General features: G+C 49.9%; 1 protein-coding gene across 1 annotated transcript; it reads left to right on the top strand.

The window, feature by feature from the left end:
- Nucleotides 1-12,582: 12,582 nt before the first annotated feature.
- P2RY14 (purinergic receptor P2Y14) lies at nt 12,583-13,696 on the top strand. The gene has a single exon (XM_066325605.1). It carries the CDS (start codon nt 12,595-12,597, stop codon nt 13,606-13,608), a length of 1,014 nt encoding a protein of 337 aa, XP_066181702.1. The 5' UTR covers nt 12,583-12,594; the 3' UTR covers nt 13,609-13,696.
- Nucleotides 13,697-16,497: the final 2,801 nt, after the last annotated feature.

Below are 16,497 nucleotides of genomic sequence, written 5' to 3'. Positions count from 1 at the left end.
GTGAAGTACCTGACCACGGAAGCCCCTTAAGGGACGTACAGACGCACTCAGCTTTCCTGTGTCAGCTCCCCAGTCCCCCCCAGATTCCATCCCCTCAGGGAACAGGCTCACTCCGTGGGGCTTGGGGGCTGTTTTGGCGGGTTGGCTGGTTGGTTTAACCAGCACAAGGCTGCTTTAGGTGAGGGGACAGCCCTGAGCTCAGGAGTCAGGGTGGCTTCCCTGGCCTGGGGCAGGATCCAGGGTGAGGAATCAGCTCCCCAGGCTCCGGGGGATGGCAGCAGCTGAAGGGCAGGGCAGGAGGTGTCACAGGCCCCCTGGGGACCCTCAGTGTGCCCGGGGCAGCTCAGGGCTCTGGGGACACAGGGCTCTGTGCCACCAGCCCGAGTGCCCCGTGTCCCTGACGGCGCTTTGGGGCCAGCAGCACATCTCACCCGGTGTCTGCGCTGGGTCCTCCCCACCCTGTCGTGTTCACGTGGATCACTGGGGTCCAAATCAGATTTGTTTAGAGCAAAAACTGCTCGAACAGAAACTAACCCAGTGATAAAGGCAGTCTGTGCTCACAGCCAGCCCGGGATGCAGTGCAGCTGCACGAGCAGGAGATGGCAACAGTCCACAGATTGCTGCCTCACACACAGAAGGACTTCCTTTTTAAATTTAAAAAACCCCAAAAAATTAAAAAAGAAAAATAAAAAAAGGGGGGGGGGGGGGGGGGGAGTTTGACAAGAGAATCCTGAAAGTGCAGCACTCAAATAACAAGGTTAAGTTCTTCATGAGAACATCTTTCTTAAAATTTTCCACCCAAAGATGAGTTTCTTTCTTTTATTTATTTTTTAACACTATTGCTTTAGGTTTAGATTTTGGTTTATGCATAATTAAGAATTTGAAATGTAAGTATGATAATATTTGGATTAATGCCAGTATTATGAAACCACTTACATGATCAGGGAAATGAAGACGAAATAGTTTGGGTATTTATCCTACTTTAAATAAAAATATTTTAAATAGCAAAAATACCACAGATAAACCCTGTTTCCCAATCAACTCTGTAGAAAACTGTTCACACACACCAGAGGAGTTCTGGGACCAAATCTGCCATCTTGCACCCTATGCACTCCATGAACACACAAAACCAAACCATATTAAGAGAACAATTTTGAGGACTGGGTTGCATTGCCTAAATTCTCCCAAGCACCAGATTAAATGGAATGATAGTATTCAGGACTGGGAGATCAGTTCTGTGTGCAGACATTCCTAACCAAAGTCTGTCCTCTTGAAGGTCTAATGTGGTTAAAGCAAATCAAGACTGGCTGCTTCTGGTCTCCCTTTTACAAGTGTAAATCACCAAGGGTTCAGGGCTTGTTAAACTGTGTTAAATCCACAGTGACCTTTTCCCAGGTGGATGGTGGACATCCCCCACAGCCCAGCAAAGCCCCAAGAGCCACTTGAGGGGCAATTTCCCTGCTGGTGCCCAGCCAAGGGCACCAAAGGCAGGTGAGGAGGCAGCAGGGCAGGCTGTGGCCCTGGCACAGGTGGAGCTGCAGGTGCAGGGCAGGGCTGGCTGCACCACGACCAGGTGAGCTCCTGCCTCCCTCAGGGTGGTGCACACATACACCTTTCCCACTCCCCTCGTGTTTTTACCTAAAGGATGGATTTTCGTGGTGTTTCCTCCCAGGAGAGACACTGCAGCTGATCCCCCATGAGAGCTTCCCACCGAAAACTCTGTCACCCAGAGCAGCCACTCCCAGGTGTTGGGAGGATGCCCCTCAAAGCTCAGCCTGGAGAACTGTGCCCCCTTTCCAGGGGCCAAAGGGGTAAAGCAGGCAGGAGTTTCTGGGAAGTGTCCCAGGAGTGGGATATCCATATGAAATCTGGGGACAGGGTGTGTCTGTGATAATCCTGGTCACTGCTTTGTGCACACACTCACAGACATGACAGCTCTTTGAAGATGCTGTTTGGGAAGTATTTTCCCAGGGCTAAAAATGGATCATACAACAATATCCCAATCCCCAAATACCAGAAAACTATATATAATTTATCCAGATTTGATGTGGAATTTTGGTCTCTAAAAGTTCATCTTGAAAGAAAAAGCTACAAGGAAATCATATGGAAAGTCTCAGGCCCTGACCTATTGCTGCCCTTTCACCTCTGAGTGAAACTCGTGGGTACAAACTGTGACTGTGCAGTCCCAGAGTCTCATTTCTAAGAGGATACACAGTTTTCGGGGTGGAAGTACAACAGCAGACCTGACCCAAGAATACAAGAAACAATTCCTGAACAATTAAACAATTCATTGACATTTGGGATTTTTTTAGATTCAGGAATATTTGCATTGCAGCATTTGTAACTCAAATATAATTACATTATAGTGATGGAATAGCCAAAGCAGAGCTCTCCAGGGTGTTACTGTGGGAGAAATGGGAACTGACCCTGTCCTCAGAGCCAGCTCCAGACCACTGCTGGTGCAGGACTTCTGTCCTTACATTGGTTTTACACTCTCCTTCTGTGGTTTCTCCAGTAATGACCTTTCCTGTGACTTGCCCCCAGTGCAGCTTCACAGGAAACCTAAAAAAGGAAACTGAACTCACCCAAATTTCTAACAATCTGTCCTTGCATTGGCACCCACCAGCCACTGGAGATGGATTAAGCAGTGGGAAAGCACTGAGGAGCAGAGGGACAGGCTCACCCAGCTCTGTGTCAGGGTTGGAAGCACGAAACAGTGAAGAAAATGCAAAACTCCAGCTGCAATGGAGCCCCTGGTGCAGACACCAAAGGGATGGAGGTGTTGTGGTCTGTGCTAACCAGAAATTCTCTGTACACCAGGTCCAGCCCCTGCCCGTACGTGTGCTCTGTAAAACACACCCAACAAAAGTGCCACCCACAGAACTTTGCACATCAGTGGTCACTGAGGTATAAAAGGCACCCCAATTTTGCATACAGCTGGGGGATGAGAATTCAACACAGAATTGCAGGGACAGGTCGATGGGTTTGCCCTCCTCACCCTCCCCAGAGGAGACACGGTGAGTTTTCTGTCCTTGTCTATGCTGAGTGTTGGCACAGAAATTAGGCTGTGAGCAGGACATTTGTGAGCAGATATTAACCTTGTGAGCAGAAACAGTGGTGGGGTGGGGGAAAGGCAGTAGAGAAAAAGGTTAAAAACAAAAAAAGAGGGACAGGACTGGGGGAGGAGAGGAGAGGAGAGGAGAGGAGAGGAGAGGAGAGGAGAGGAGAGGAGAGGAGAGGAGAGGAGAGGAGAGGAGAGGAGAGGAGAGGAGAGGAGAGGAGAGGAGAGGAGAGGAGAGGAGAGGAGAGGAGAGGAGAGGAGAGGAGAGGAGAGGAGAGGAGAGGAGAGGAGAGGAGAGGAGAGGAGAGGAGAGGAGAGGAGAGGAGAGGAGAGGAGAGGAGAGGAGAGGAGAGGAGAGGAGAGGAGAGGAGAGGAGAGGAGAGGAGAGGAGAGGGAATTATTTGTGCAGTTTTTAAGGAGAGTTTATCTTGCATGCAAAAGGAAATCAATAGTTCCCCATGTCCTCGACAGGTTACAGATGTAGAATGTATGAGTCTGAAGTCAGAAATTGAGGTACTTTAAACACAACTGTCTTTTGAGAAAGAGACACAGGAGAAATTGCCAAAATTGATGGTCTTTGAAGTACAGATGTGCAACTAGAAAAACTGCTGTCTGGGGCTGAAACACAAGAGAACCATCTGCAGGAAAGCTTACTTTGACTAAGTAAGGAAAATTATTTCATCAAACCCCATATGAAGCATTTTCTAAGCCAGTGCAGCACCGTCCCCTCCCTCAGTGCCCCTCTCCTGCCACCCTGTAAGGCAAAACATCTGTGTGGGAGCAGCAGTGGTGCCACCTGAACATGGGCATGGGCTTGATGGGTGAGCTCCAGACAAATCCTTGTAAGGCCTCAGAAGGCTCCACGAGGATGTACTGACATCTACCCATCACCCAAACAAAACTGAGCAGAAAACATTTGCTGGCAGATTTGACAGGGTAAAAACCCAACCAGAAGTCCTGCAATACTTCAGTAATTAGCTGGCCTTCCGGGGGGATTATGCTAGTAAAATATTTGTCTTGTCCATCCTGCTTTTAACAATTCCCAGAGCTGGCCACTGATACCCAGTGATGGGCATGATTTCGTGCCCAGCAGGGCTGGGAGCAGCGGCAGCTCTGTCAGCAGGTGTGGAAAAGGCATAGGTAACACCCAGAGTCACAGACAGCCCTTCCACATGGCAATGGCTTGGGGCTGTAAGATCCTGCATTCAGAGCTGCAGCCAGGAGCCGTTAGCCCCATTCTGTCAGCAGAGACTGCAGAGCTCCAGCCCACCCTGCTCTGCTGTCACCAGCCACGGGAAGGACCAAACCCCCCAGTGTGTCACCAGACGTGCTGGGACACACCAGCAGTGTGCTCCCCTCTCTGGCTCTGGGACAGAAGTCCCTCAGCAGGATCATGCAAAAGGATTCCCTTCTTAGGCCCTGAGCTCAGACCAAGTGTTAACAGCTTCTCTAATTAGACAAGCAGCAGCAGGGAACTCTGGATTTTGAGGGAAGAAGTAGACTTGCATGGCTAAAGGTAAAATACATTATCAGTTTGTTCTTAAGCCACCTAAAGTGCAGGGCGTTCTAGTGCCCATGCTCACTGCCCACCTTCAAACCCTGCAGAAACAGCAGCCATATCTTGAGATCCTTAAACATTGGGTTTGGCTGGCTTTTTGGAAAAATACCCATGTTTGTATAACAGAGCAACCCTGGGTTTGCCCTGCTGGCCAAAGTCATTCCAACAGGGTGAAGCTGTACACAGAGCTCAGGCACCCCACCCTCCCTTTAAGCCCTTAATCCTCTGCCCTGGACAACTGCTTACTTCTCACTGCAAAGAATTATCTGTGCTGCAACATTTAATCCATCACAGACTGGCATCTTCCACTGGAAACTCTGCCCTGCCTCCTCTTTGGGCTTCCCATGCTCCTGTCCATCTCAGGGAGCCCACAACTTTTAAACCAAAGCCTGATCTGATTCCCTCCTCTCATCCCTGCTTCAGGAAATGGCCACAGGGTGCATGGAAAGAGGGGAAAAGCCTGGCTGAGGTGTCTCCTGGGGAGCACCTGAGAGGCCTCGTGTACTGTTGGTTCTGTTGGCCCACAGGGGAAGTCAAACTTGTCCTGAAACCAACACCCAAAGCCATCCATCAGCCCCGAGCCTGGGCTGACCACTGCAGCTTTGAGCTGAGTCTCAGGATCGAGAGAGGGGCGAGAGCGCTGGCAAGAATGTCCAGACAATTCTGCCTCTCAGGATACCCCCTCACTGCCCTGAGAGGTGCTCAGTGAAATCTGGGGGAAGGAAGGGGCTGGAGGTTCAGGGTAACCCCCAATGGCCCCAGGTAAAGGTTGTGGGCATGGCAGCACCACAACAGGGAGAACGTACGTGTGATTCCCTGTGCCTTTGGGCCCCTCTACACAGACAAACCCTCACAGAAGCAAAGGCCATGAGGAATTGTGTATTTTCTGTAGGGTTTAGGAGACACATCGCCAAGCAGAGTTCAAGTCCTGCACTAAATGTTTACTTGTTCTAAAGTATACAATGTACATGTTTAATGATTTTTAAATAAACATTTAAACCTCGATTTATCTCCCCAAACCTCAGCTCTCTCTGAGAACATACTCCTTTCCTACATCCACAGATAAGTCATTAGCTCTTCTATTACCATACATTTCCACTAATTCTGTGCTTGATTTCAGAGCCTCCCGGGAAACTTTTGGGAGGAACAGGAAGGGGGGAAGCCAAGCAGGTGTTCAAGGCTAAAAGAGAAGAACAGGACAAAAAAGAAGAGCAAGGAAGCAGCCAAACACCCAGGACCCATCCCGTGGCCAGGATCCATCTCGCAGGCTGAGCAGGGAAGCGAGGGCACTCCAACCCGTGCCTCCGCTTCAAGCCCTCCCCTGCGCGGAGCCTCCGGGGCGCGTCACTGCCAAGGTCGCGGCCAGCGCTGGGAAGAGCTTGGGGACAGCGAACCCCAGCCCGGGGCCAGAGCCCTCGCTGCCCCGCCGGCCGCACTCGCGTCTCTGCCCAAAGCTGCTCTCCAAGGAATCGCCGGGCCAGCTGTAGGCTGCGAGCCCGGCCACAGCTGGGCAGGGGCACGGCGCGGCTCCGCAGCCCGTCCCCGTTCCCCTTTCTGCTCCCAGGCCCCGCGGGGCTGCGCTGGGGCGGCCGGGGCTGGGGCACGGCGGGCGGCTCCGGGAGCGCCTCCGGGATCGGCTCCGGGAGCGGCTCTGCGGGACCGGGACCATCCCCGGGATCGGCTCTGCGGGACCGGGAGCGGCTCCGGGATCGGTTCTGTCCCCAGGATCGGTTCTGCGGGACCGGGAGCGGCTCTGAGGGGCCAGGACCATCCCCGGCATCGGCTTTTCAGGGGCAGGACCATTCCCAGAATCAGCTCTAGGGGCAGGACCATTCCCAGAATCGGCTCTCCAGGACCAGGATCATCCCCGGGATCGGCTTTTCAGGGGCAGGACCATTCCCAGAACCGTCTCTCTAGGACCAGGACCATTCCCATTCCCAGAACCGGCTCTCCAGGACTAGGACCATTCCCAGAACCGGCTCTCCAGGACTAGGACCATTCCCAGAACCGTCTCTCTAGGACCAGGACAATTCCCAGAATCAGCTCTCCAGGAGCAGGACAGTTCCCAGAATCAGCTCTCCAGGACTAGGACCATTCCCAGAACCGTCTCTCCAGGGCTCTCCAGGGCCGATTGTTCCATCCCCGAGCTCGGCTCTCCAGTGACAGGACCATCCCGGGACCGGCTCTCCAGGGACAGAACATCCCGGGACCGGCTCTCCAGGGACAGAACCATCCCCGGGTCGGCCCCCGGCCGTGCCCGGAGCAGCTGCCCGGGGTCTGGGTGAGCCGGGCAGAGGAGGGTCGGAGCACCCACCGCAGATACCCACCGCACACAGACACCGCACACAGACACCGCACACGGCCACCCCTCACTGTGCCCAGGTGAGTCACCCGCTCCTGTCCGCTGCAGTCGCTCTCCAACAGCCGCGGGTAGTTTTAATTAACTGCAGCCGCAATTGCAGGTTTTAAATTGGCAAATAAGGTGAGCATCCAGGCGTTGTGCAAACCACTACCAACTAATAGCACAAACGAGCAGTTTTAACTAACTAATTAACTAACTAACTACTACAGAAAGTGCTACAGAAACTGTTTCAGCCGTGGAGCAGGCTGCAGCTGTGCCAGCAGATGGAGGAACCACAGACAATTATCCTTCTTGTCTGCCTTAAAAAATACACTTTCCTTAAGCAACCACTTTCGTTTTAATTCATGGCTGAGAAAATATAACTATATGAAATTCATAGTTTAAAACATCGGAAAATAGAATGTAAAATAAAATATTTGAATGACAAATATTACTATTAAAATATAATATTAAAGGGGGAAACTTCCTTGAGCCACATTTTACTATTTTTAAAAACCCAGGATTAGGACAACAAAACTAATAATCATTAAAATGTTTTATTGACCCAGGGCTCTGGGTTTAGCTGGGCTAGAGTAAATTTTCCCCCAGTAACTGGTAAAGAAATGTGTTTGGGATGAAAAAGATGTTGATTATACCCTGAAGGTTTAGCTGATGAGCAGGGCTTGCACCAAGTCAAGGACTTCCCAGCTTCTCCTGCCCTGCCAGTGCAGAGTCAGCGCCACCAGGAAAGCTGAACCACTTGGTTTGTCTTGGGGTTTATCTCTCTCCTTGTTATTTTCCTTCATTGCAATTTCTTGTTGTTGTTATTATTATACACCTCTTAAACTACTCTTACCTGACATAACATTTTCTCTCACATCCACCACTCTCTAATTCCAACATGATAACTGATGTGAGACAGGAAGGATCTCAGTGGTGGAATTTTGAGTCTTAATTCAAAAAACTGAGTATTTGAGTTAGATCTGAAAAATATTCTACATACAAAGAGCTCAAAGCATTGCCCAGGTTTTCATCTGAGTATCAGGGTTTGCAGATACTTCACAGGCTACAATCTTTTAAGGCTAAAAGCATGCTCAGAATAATGCGTACTCTTCTCTCAAAATCAGAAATAAAAAGAGAATGAAAAACTTAGCTTATCAGGAAAACAAAGCTGTTGAATTTCAGATTCAAAAGAGAACAGAGACTGCTGGACAGGAAGAAGAAACCAAACTGGTGGTTTTTGCAGGACAGAAGTACAGTTCTGCCCTTGCGGTGTCCTGACACCGCACACCAAGGAACCCGTAGCTATTCTGGGAAATGCTCCACCTTATCTGCTCTGCTGTGTGTACCTGTTGGCTCTGCTCTCCGTGCCCTCCAGAGCAGCAGGGGCTCGCTGCAGGAGCCAGGGGAACACCAGGGATGACGTCTCTGGTGTGACCCCTGCGGTGTGACACCTCTGGTGTGACCCACTGCCACCCCCTCACCACAACATCCTGGCTTTGGCCTTTGGGGGTCAGCAGTGGGATTTCCTGCTCCTGTGGACAGTCAGTCACCAGCCGTCCTCCCCCTCACTGGGTGCAGCTGCAGGCAGAACACACCCCAGTGTCCCCAGGCTCACGGGGCACCGCTGTCACAGAGCCACAGTGACAGCCACAGGACACATCCGTTGTCACAGGAAATCCAGGGAAGGAGCAGAGACAGCTGTGGCTTTCCTGTGTGCTCTGTCCTGGCACCCCACACCTGAGGGCCCAGGGAGCAGGAGCTGGAAGGGAAGGCTGAGGCTCTCCAGTGGTTACAGCTGCACTGAGCAGCCCCTTCCCGGAGCCCTGCCCCGAGGGGGACACTGGGCACTGCCACACCAATGCCACGGCAGGTCCTCCCTCCTGCGGTGGGAATGGGACCTGTGCATCCTAATTCATCCTAGTTCATCCTAATTCATCCTAATTCATCCACTTCCACCACGGCAGATCCTCCCTTCTGCAATGGGAATGTGATTTATTCATCCCAATTCATCCCAATTCATCCCATTTCCACCACGGCAGATCCTCCCTTACTGAAACAGGAATGGGACCTATTTCTTCTGTCCTCCTGATTCCAGCATTCAGCCCATTTTCCTCCACTACATTCTGTGACAAACAAGAACAACCACCACCCAACATGCCACTTCCAGAGGCTAAAATAGCCCATTAGTATATTTTTCATACTTCTATTCTCTTAAGTATTAAAACCCAGACATTGCCCTATGAAAAATGTCATAATAAGAACAGTAAATAATAAAATTTTAGTCTCTTGGCAAACTTGCAGCAAGCCAAATGCACCCACATATCTCCAGTGTGGAAGGAGTGCCTTGCAGAGGAGCAATTCCAGCCAGGAGTGTCTCCCCTGGCCTGCACCCCGCCGGCTGCCAGGCTGGGCTCCTCTCTGGGGACACAGGCAAGGGGCAGAGCAGCCCTGACCACACTCAGGCCAAGAAGTGCCCCAGGGTTTGGGGGAGATGGGGACCAGCCCCAGCCAGGGACCCCCCCACAGTGCCCAGCCTCACCTCCTGAGCCTCAGCACCCTTCTGCCCCACAGGGACACCCACAGCAGCTTTCCCACTGGCTCACAGCAGCATGGACAGGGCTGCAAGTTCCACCAGCACCCACATTCCTACCACATTAGACAGAAAATCTTAAAATAAGGTTCTTCTTTTAGCACACTCAGCACAACTTGCAGTGGCCGTGGTGTGTGTGGTGCTTCCTCCTTCTGCAGCTTCCTCCTAACATCAGAGATAGCATCCTGCATGATCCCTTCCCCTGATTAACTCTGGTTTGCAGTCCAATGATTATTTCTGGAGGCAGTGATCACTGTCACCAGTTCCTGACCCAGTAACTCTATTACATGTTTATCAAACAGCTGCATTAGTTTCCATAAATAGCTCAAATGGAACTACACAACCTCTGGTAAATTCAGGGTAAGTAAATAAATAAATAAAAACGCTTATAAATATTATTCTTATGTTCAGTAAAGCAGGGTCAACTTTGAAACTTGACAGCCATGTCACAGAAGTCAAGAATTGCCTTAATACTGCTGTGGAGGAGTCACAGGGGACAGCACAAGGGTCTGACCTCAGAAGGGACTGAGCCTTTCGAATGGTTTCTGCAGCTTCCCTTTTGTGTGTTGTGCCAAGACAGCATGATTTGCGTGCTGAGAAAGTTCAGAACCTTTTTATATTTTACCCAATCAATCTTGGCCATCTGGTGAATCAGGCTTGCTGGCTTTGCACAACTAGCTGGCATTATCCATACGGAGTCAATGTACCTTGTGCTGGCCCAAGCGCTCAAACAAGAACAGTGCTGCAGTAGGAAAGGCTGTGTGCCAGCCCTGCCAGATTCTGGCACTGACACCGTCCCTCTGCCAGCAGCACTGCAGGAGCCCGAGGGACATGGGACAGGCCAGGTGACCGTGTCTGCTGGCAGGGCTGGACTTCTCACAGCAGCAGGACAAGAGCCTCCAAAAGGACCCTGGTAGGACAAGGAGACACAAAGAACAGACTAAAGTGACCCTGACCACAGAGGTGCCAGGCTCAGCAGGGCACAGGAGCCTGTCACCTTGCCCTGCAGGGACAGGGCTTAGCTCCATGTCCCAAACCATCCCTGGAGCTCTCTGAGAGATCTGAAGCTGTGTGTGAGCACTGGTCAGTGCTGGGCTGGGCTGTGGGAGCCCCTCAGGGCACAGTGCCAGGGGACAGGACTGTCTCTGTGTCTCCACAGCTGTCCCAGCAGGAGCAGAGGCCCCGTGCCCGGGGATGGACAGAGCTCTGGAGCCTCGGCAAAGAACCACAGCAGGCAGCTGAGGGAAGGTAAGGACATGGCAATGGCATGGAAAGGGGTGCAGAGCCTGGCCTGCCCCGTGGCTCCCTCTCACTGACAGACAGTGGATAAAGCTGCTGCTGTCAAACATAAACTTTGTCTGGGGTGTCCTCTGTGCTGCACCGACACAATGGACGTGACAAGGATTTGATGTCCACGTCTCTAGCCACACAGCTCTGAAATAATCCTCTGTTGTGTGATGCCTCAGCACAGAACACACTTCATGGACTTCTAAACAGTTTAGTACCTGCCCCCAGGTCCAAGCGCAGAAAGACCCACCTGTGGGTTCTTGGCTGCAGAAAACCCTACAGAGAAGGAACAAGTTCTTAACACACCTTGTGCAGAGAGAGGGTCCTGCTGAGACAACCTGGAGGGAGAAAGTGTGCAGGGACCCAGCAGAAGAGAACAGTTTTTAAATAGCATTTTTAAATAAAAATGCTATTTGCTATTAGTGCCTTCCCAGGAGATGCTTCTAATTTCAGCACTATCACCCCAAGCCCTACTCACAGCACCTCCCAGCTCTAACACATTGTTCATGTGGTAGTTTAATACCTACTCTCCAAACCACCTTTTACTTTTAAAACCCCAGCCAAACGAAAACAGATGCCTTGTAGAGCAGAGCTGAAGCCCAAAGACAGGATGGCAGGATAACCATCAGGAGGAGGTGAAGTGCAGGCTCTGGGGGTGTGTGCACGGGTGACACACCCTCCCCATGCTCCTCTGGTCCCTGCAGGCTCCAGAACACACCTGAGCTGATCAGCCTTTGCACCATCTGCAGGAGGTACAGGAAACAATACACCAAAGGAGACCGTGTTACCTGTTTGAGAAAAAATGTCCATTTCTAGTTATTGTATGGTTGCATTCAGGCTCTCCACAGAGACATCAGCTACTGACTCAGAATGGGGATAAAAGGAAATTCTTTCTTTTCTAAAACACAAGGTGGGGTTTTTCCCAGCTCCAAAGCACATATTTTCCAGTTGCTCAGGGTTTCACTTGCCAAATACAGCAGCATTATATTTATATCTATATTTGCTCTGTCCTCCCCACAGAGGATAATCCACCCCCACAAACATTCTGGCAAAGAAAAGCGGACAGCAGATGTGATTTCTTCTTGGAAATGCTTTAAAATGTAAATCTGACTGACTTGAGAAGACAGCTCAAGCTCCCCCATTACAAACCACTCACAGACGTGCTCTGTGTGCTGGGCTGCTGGAATTTTAAAGCCAACTCTGCCAGCTGCACATGCAGGTCCCTTGCAAGGGAGCACTGGGATATATTGCATACACTGGCTATCTCCACACTTCACTCTCAGAGGAGGAGTTTTACAGAACATTTTGACCAGGCACATTCCTACCCCTCATGTTTCATGGTAAATCGATGTTAAAAATACCAGTTCTTAAACACATCTCACTACCCCTGAGATGTCACACCACCAGAGAGCTGTGGGTCAGCCCCAGCTCACAGCACATGGGCTTGTGCCTGCAGGAAAGGGGCAGCCCTGGGAAATAGGTTAAAGTCAAACAGAGAAGCAAATGAATCCTCTGTTCAAAGCAACAGCATGTCCTGGAACATCACCAGAAGGTGAGATGGCACCACTCAGAAAATCCTCTGTGTTCCCTGCTGGAAATGCCGAGGTGTGGGAACGTGGCCATTTCTGAGAGGCACACTGGGTTTGTCTGGAAGTGAGGGCAGAAAACCCAGAGCAATTAGCAGAAAGCCCAGCACCACCCTGTCCTACTGAGACTCTCTCTTCTGTGCTTTTCAGGAATGAAGATACTGCAAGATGGTCAACTCCAGCACCATCTCCCTGGGGAACAACTGCAGCCACAGCACAGTGATCACCACCACGGTCATCCCCCTGCTCTACTGCTTCATCTTCCTGGTGGGGCTCTCGCTCAACGCCGTGGCAGCCTGGGTCTTCCTCTACGTCCCCAGCACAAAGAGTTTCATTGTCTATCTCAAGAACATCGCTGTGGCTGATCTCCTCATGAGCCTGACCTTTCCTTTCAAAATCCTTGCCGACTCAGAAATTGCACCTGCAGAGCTCAACCAGTTTGTGTGCAGGTACTCTGCCGTGGTGTTCTACATGAACATGTACATCGGGATCACCTTCTTCGGCTTCATCGGGTTTGACAGGTACTACAAGATTGTAAAGCCTCTGTTCACCTCCTTTGTTCACACAGTTAACTACAGCAAGGCGGTCTCTGTAGTCATATGGCTGCTATTAATGATTATGTCATTTCCAAATATGATTTTAACCAATGAAATCACTAAAGACAATTACTCCGCAACATGTATAGGTCTGAAAAGCCAGCTAGGCAGGCAGTGGCACAAAGCAACAACTTATATCTGCACAGGGATTTTCTGGATTGTTTTCTTTCTGCTAATCGTATTTTACACTTCTATATCCAAAAAGATATACAGCTCTTACAAAAAATTCCGGAGGAACTCGGACATGGCCAAGAGAAAAACCAGCCGGAACATATTCACCATCATGCTGGTGTTTGTCATTTGCTTTGTGCCCTACCACCTCTGCAGGACCCCATACACCCTGAGCCAGACCAGCTCCCACTTCACCTGCCAGTCCCAAAAATCGCTCTTCTACGCCAAGGAGTTCACTCTGATGCTTTCTGCTGCAAACGTCTGCCTTGACCCCGTTATTTATTTTTTCCTCTGCCTGCCCTTTAGAGAAAAGCTGTATCAAAAACTGCATCTCAAGCTGAAAGCTTCGAGTGAGGTTGAAATTTCTAAATCCAGAAGATCAAATACGCTTCGGGAAAGCATAAACATAGTGTAGGTTTGTCCGTACAGTAGTGCACATTTCAGGAGGTTATTCACAAACACAAATGTCCCAAAGAAACAACACGAGCACAAACAGGAGAGGGTTCAGCACAGCACCAGGTGCTGCTCCTCTGCCCAACCCCAGACCTGCCATGCCGATGTATTCACCACGTGCTGGTTCAGCTGATTGCATCAGGGTGTGCACGGCCCATCTGGACCCCAAAACCAGAGAGAGGGCACCTGGAACAGCACATTCTGGAGCTCCAGGCTGTGGGGCTCTGAAGGGACCATCCCCAGACCCCAAACCAGCCCAGGCTGCTTCTCTGGACTTACATGAACAGAAACATGTCCACAGCAAACTGTAACAACTCCCTCGTGCTGGTGCAGAAGGAGGTGAGACCATCACAGAGACACCTGGGGACACACAAACACAGCTGGCTAAAGACTCTGGTACATTTAAACCCAGAAAGAACGGTCTGCTGCTTTCCCTGCCATTTTTACACAGCAGTAAAGCATTTCTGTCTGTACTGAGGTAACAGCTAAAGCCACCAACCTGCTTTATACAAATATAATCTGTTTTGTAGTTTTATTTTTCATAGCAACTTTTTGGTTTCTTATTGATTTTATTATTATAAAGGGAAAATATACCAAGACCTAAAGTACCTGCTAAAGCTTTCAGACAATGGCTCTGGAGAGGAATGTCTTCATTTTACTTAACAAAGAAGCTACAGGAATAGAAATAGCAAGTCCTTCACCTTTCTGCTACTGCATTTCATCGCAGTCCAAACAGATCTAAGGGTGAAAAATCTTTCAACATTTGGTCCTTGCACCTTCTCTAAGGCTGTGGGTAACTTCTCCTGATCCAAGACCACTGGTCGGCAGCAGCAGGATTCTCCCACCCCACAGGATTGTACTCCTGTTAAAGGTCTGGGCACCTCCACTGGGTTCACACACAGCTTTTGGAGCAAATTCAGCTCCATGCATTTCCACCCAGCAGCAGAGAGGTTCCAGGCTGATCCCAGTGAGCACCAGGACCCCACACTGGGGGCAGCCTGGGTGTGGAAGCCGGGGGTCACCAGCCTGCCCACGGGGGCTGCAGGACAAATCTGTGTTCTGGTTGTGTTTATTAAAGAAAATACATAAAAGATATTAATATGGTTCTTCCAGAGCTCCCTGACTCTGTCAAACTGAGGCTCTGCCCTCCAAGCAAGGGAACCAGCCTGCTGGGGAAGGGAATCTGGTGCTTTGTGGGAGATCTTTTGTCATTTGTGGCAAAAACATTCAGTTCCCTACATGGCAGGGCTTGGTATTTGCCTACATAAGTTTATGTAATTGCAGCTGTGAAAGATCACTGGCATAGAGAGATGAAAACACTCCCACAAAATAATTTTTAATGACTTCTTAATTGCTCTGCAAGCTTTGAAAAAATTATTTATATTGTGCAATTGTTTCACACCTCACCAGATTACTGATGTTAGAACCACAAGAGTCCAAATGCAGGCAGTAGGGGAAGGGATGGTGACCAAAACCTGGGTTCAAAAGGGATGCCACACTTCCAACTTTTCGTTCATGTTGAAAAAAAATCCCCCTCCAAGAGTTTCCCAAGCCAGGAAATGGTTCCACGGCCCTGATCCTGCTGCAATCCCACACTGTGAGTGGCAAGTTCCAAGTGACACCAGTGTCAAACCAAGCCTCTGACCCATCTCCTCAGCCTTGCTCCTTGCTTTGCTGGATGAACTGAGGCTAATTTTTTTCAGCACCCGGTAAATTAATCCGACCACCTCTTTCCCAGCCCATCAGATACTCCAAGCCAGCTCCTCACTCACTCAGGGAACCCACGTTCCAATATCTGCTCTCTCCCATAACACTTCTGCAGGAAGGGCAGACCGTTCTGCAGTAAAGGTTTACCAAACCAGCACTTCGTCTTTCTAGACCTGGAAAAGTCCCCTGAGGGGTAAAGTGACTCCACAGTGAAGGAGAAGCTGGCTGACAGAGACACACAGACAGAAACAACGGCCACTGCTGCAGTTTGGGGATAAAAACCCCTACAAGTATAGGAAGAGCAGCTTTGCAAGAGCAGAACACAATAAAATGAGTGGATGTTTGCTCACAACTGGACACAGAATCACTCCAGATTATGAAACTTTGCAAACATTTTGACAAATGTGGTCTGAACTTTCAGTTTAAGGCTAAACTTAAAACCGGACATTCTTCAGCTGTTCCTCCACAAAGCTCTGGTGCAGGGTTTGTGAATTCCTGTGGATTCTCAGCCACAACCAAGGGCCACCAGCTGGAGTTTCAGTATTGCTGTCAGTACCTCACCCCCAGCACGGTGTCAGATCTTTTCTCACGCTTTCCCAAACCAATCAAACAACAAATAAAGACTTCCCTGGCTTCTCTAATGTGTCATTTTTATTTTTAATGGTGTTTGGAAAATATCCAAAAGTTTAGAATGTTCATTGCGATCAGCAAACAGAATCCCTATTAGTCTTCCAATCTGCCAATTAAGCTGTAACTCTAAAACAAACACCATGAGATTCCCAGAACCTAGAATTTCATGCAGCAGTATTAAAATTAACGAGGACCAACTACACTGCAAAATCCTGATTTCAGACAGATTTTCAATGTGAGATATATGCAGGGAAGGGGGGAAAGACAGTTTCAGACCCCGGGAAACTAAAATAAAGAAAAGCCACACAGTTACAGCCCCACACGCCTCTCCCCCAGGAACAGGAAACAGAGGGCTCTGGGCTGTTCTGTGAGCACTTATTTCTTTCTGTCTCTGCTCTTTGGGGTAATTCCACGTGATTCAGCCACTTGAACGCAGCGTTTAACTGCGTCAATCATCTCCTTTGGAAACCACAGCCCGTTGTCAGAGCCAGCAGAGGCAGCCCGGGCAGAGGTC

Source organism: Sylvia atricapilla, chromosome 10 (assembly GCF_009819655.1).
Source record: "Sylvia atricapilla isolate bSylAtr1 chromosome 10, bSylAtr1.pri, whole genome shotgun sequence".
NCBI lineage: Eukaryota > Metazoa > Chordata > Aves > Passeriformes > Sylviidae > Sylvia > Sylvia atricapilla.
The sequence above is the reverse complement of the archived record's forward strand: the minus strand, read 5'-3'. Positions and strand labels throughout refer to the sequence as shown.